Source organism: Pyxicephalus adspersus, chromosome 2, assembly GCF_032062135.1.
Source record: "Pyxicephalus adspersus chromosome 2, UCB_Pads_2.0, whole genome shotgun sequence".
Lineage (NCBI taxonomy): Eukaryota > Metazoa > Chordata > Amphibia > Anura > Pyxicephalidae > Pyxicephalus > Pyxicephalus adspersus.
In genome coordinates, this window is record NC_092859.1 from 294,692 (window position 1) to 296,432 (window position 1,741).

At 40.6% G+C, this 1,741-nt stretch overlaps 1 protein-coding gene across 1 annotated transcript in view; it reads left to right on the forward strand.

Moving 5' to 3' along the window:
* Nucleotides 1-1,741, forward strand: part of ACAP1 (ArfGAP with coiled-coil, ankyrin repeat and PH domains 1) — a gene marked incomplete at its 5' end in the record, with an annotated part of 18,353 nt that overhangs the window by 3,187 nt on the left and 13,425 nt on the right. Inside the window, 3 exon segments of the mRNA XM_072399180.1 lie at nucleotides 328-447; nucleotides 560-613; nucleotides 1,641-1,699. Coding sequence (XP_072255281.1) covers nucleotides 328-447; nucleotides 560-613; nucleotides 1,641-1,699 — 233 coding nt within the window.

Here is a 1,741-nt window from a genome sequence, read left to right on the forward strand (position 1 = left end):
AGAGACCTGCAATTATTTAATTTACCAGTAATGATATTTTAACAAAAAATACTTGACTGCAGAAAGTTGAAAGTCCATCCAATCTAATCCAATGATCAGAAACAACTCATACCGTAGTTTCTGGTTGGACTGCAGATTAGGTGCGGGGCTGTGAAGTGAGACAATGACCAGTGCCTGACCACTGCTGAACAATGACCATCCCATGGATTCCACTAGGATGACCACATGAACACATATGTATATTGGTGAGACATTGGTAATAATATATCCTTTACCCACCAACCACTGAAATATGTATTGAGTTGTCTGTATGTTCTTCATCTCCAGCTAGTAAAGCTCTCCTCCCATATGGTGGATGGAGGACGCCATTACTGCAATAGTAGCCGCCAATTTGTCTGCTCCTTACGTGATTTGTCCAACCATTCCAAGGAGGATGCCATGCTGAAGGTGAGTCATGTGACCACGGGCTGAGTAGGCTCATCCTGATCCAATGTTTGTGGCCTTTGGTCTATACATTTTGCAGTGATTTATGCTTAAATTATGTTTTTCTTCTTCGTAGGAATGCTTAGAGCGTTTCTCCGACAGTCTGGATAAGATTATAGACAATCACATGGTAATTATAATTTCTCTTCTCTTCCGGAAACTCTGTGGACATCCTTACATCAATGTCTTTTTTCTTCCGGAGACTCGGTGGACATCTTTCTATAAATGTCTCCTCTCTTATGGGGACTCGGTGGACAACCTTCCATCAGTGTATCTTCTCTTCACTTTGGTGTTCAATACGTCTATGTTTCAAATTAAAACTAATAGAAAATACTGTGTGATGACCGATGTGAGATCAGAGTAAGAAGTTACAAAAGATAGAAAATGTATTCTCAAACAAGTCTTAGAGAGAAATAAGAGAAAGGAAAGCCAGTGGCCCCTTTCACTGCCAGCCAACCCCCCTCTCCTCGTATATTCATTGTATATTGTGTCTCTGACTCACACAGGAAGTTCAGATGTCTCAGTGATGGTAACAAAAGATAAAAAGTAAATAGATTATAAAATAAAAAATGAAAATCCTCCACCAGCTCCCTTCATTCTAAATAATGGCTTACATCCAATTTAGGGTGTGGAAAATGGCCATCATGTTTAGGTATAAAAATAAATCTGGTGAACTCTACAAAAAGATATCAAATTTGTGAAAAGATAAAGAATTTACCCAGCTCAACTTTATAAATGGGCAAAATAAAAAAGCTGGTTTGAACTGAAATGGTACAATATGATGTAAACCCATGGGCCGCATGAGATGTCCGGGTGGAGGGAGCACAGGTTGGATTAACCCCCTGGGGGAGTAAACTGCAAAAGGAGAACCAATGGGGGGGGTGGCTACCAACAAATCTTTACACAATTTGTAAAACTCCCCGACTTTCTGATGATAAAAGTAGGAACTCTCCGCGCCCCCCATCGCAGAACTGCATTCTGCTACATCCTGACCCTAAAAAGATCTGTGACTCGTCACCATAAGGACAATCCAGTATGATGTCTCCTTACTTCTTCCTTTTTACTCTTTTATTTAACTCTTCTGTCACTTTTATGTTACTTTTCTTTGGCCTCCTTATAACTGATTCCACACTGACCATTTTCCTTTCTTCCAACAGGAGCTCCTGGACTCCATCCAGCAAAGCTTTAAACAGAAACTGCATCATCTCCTGAAAGAGTAAGCTCATCGCCATCACAAATCGGTGTTCCCCTCTGTCAC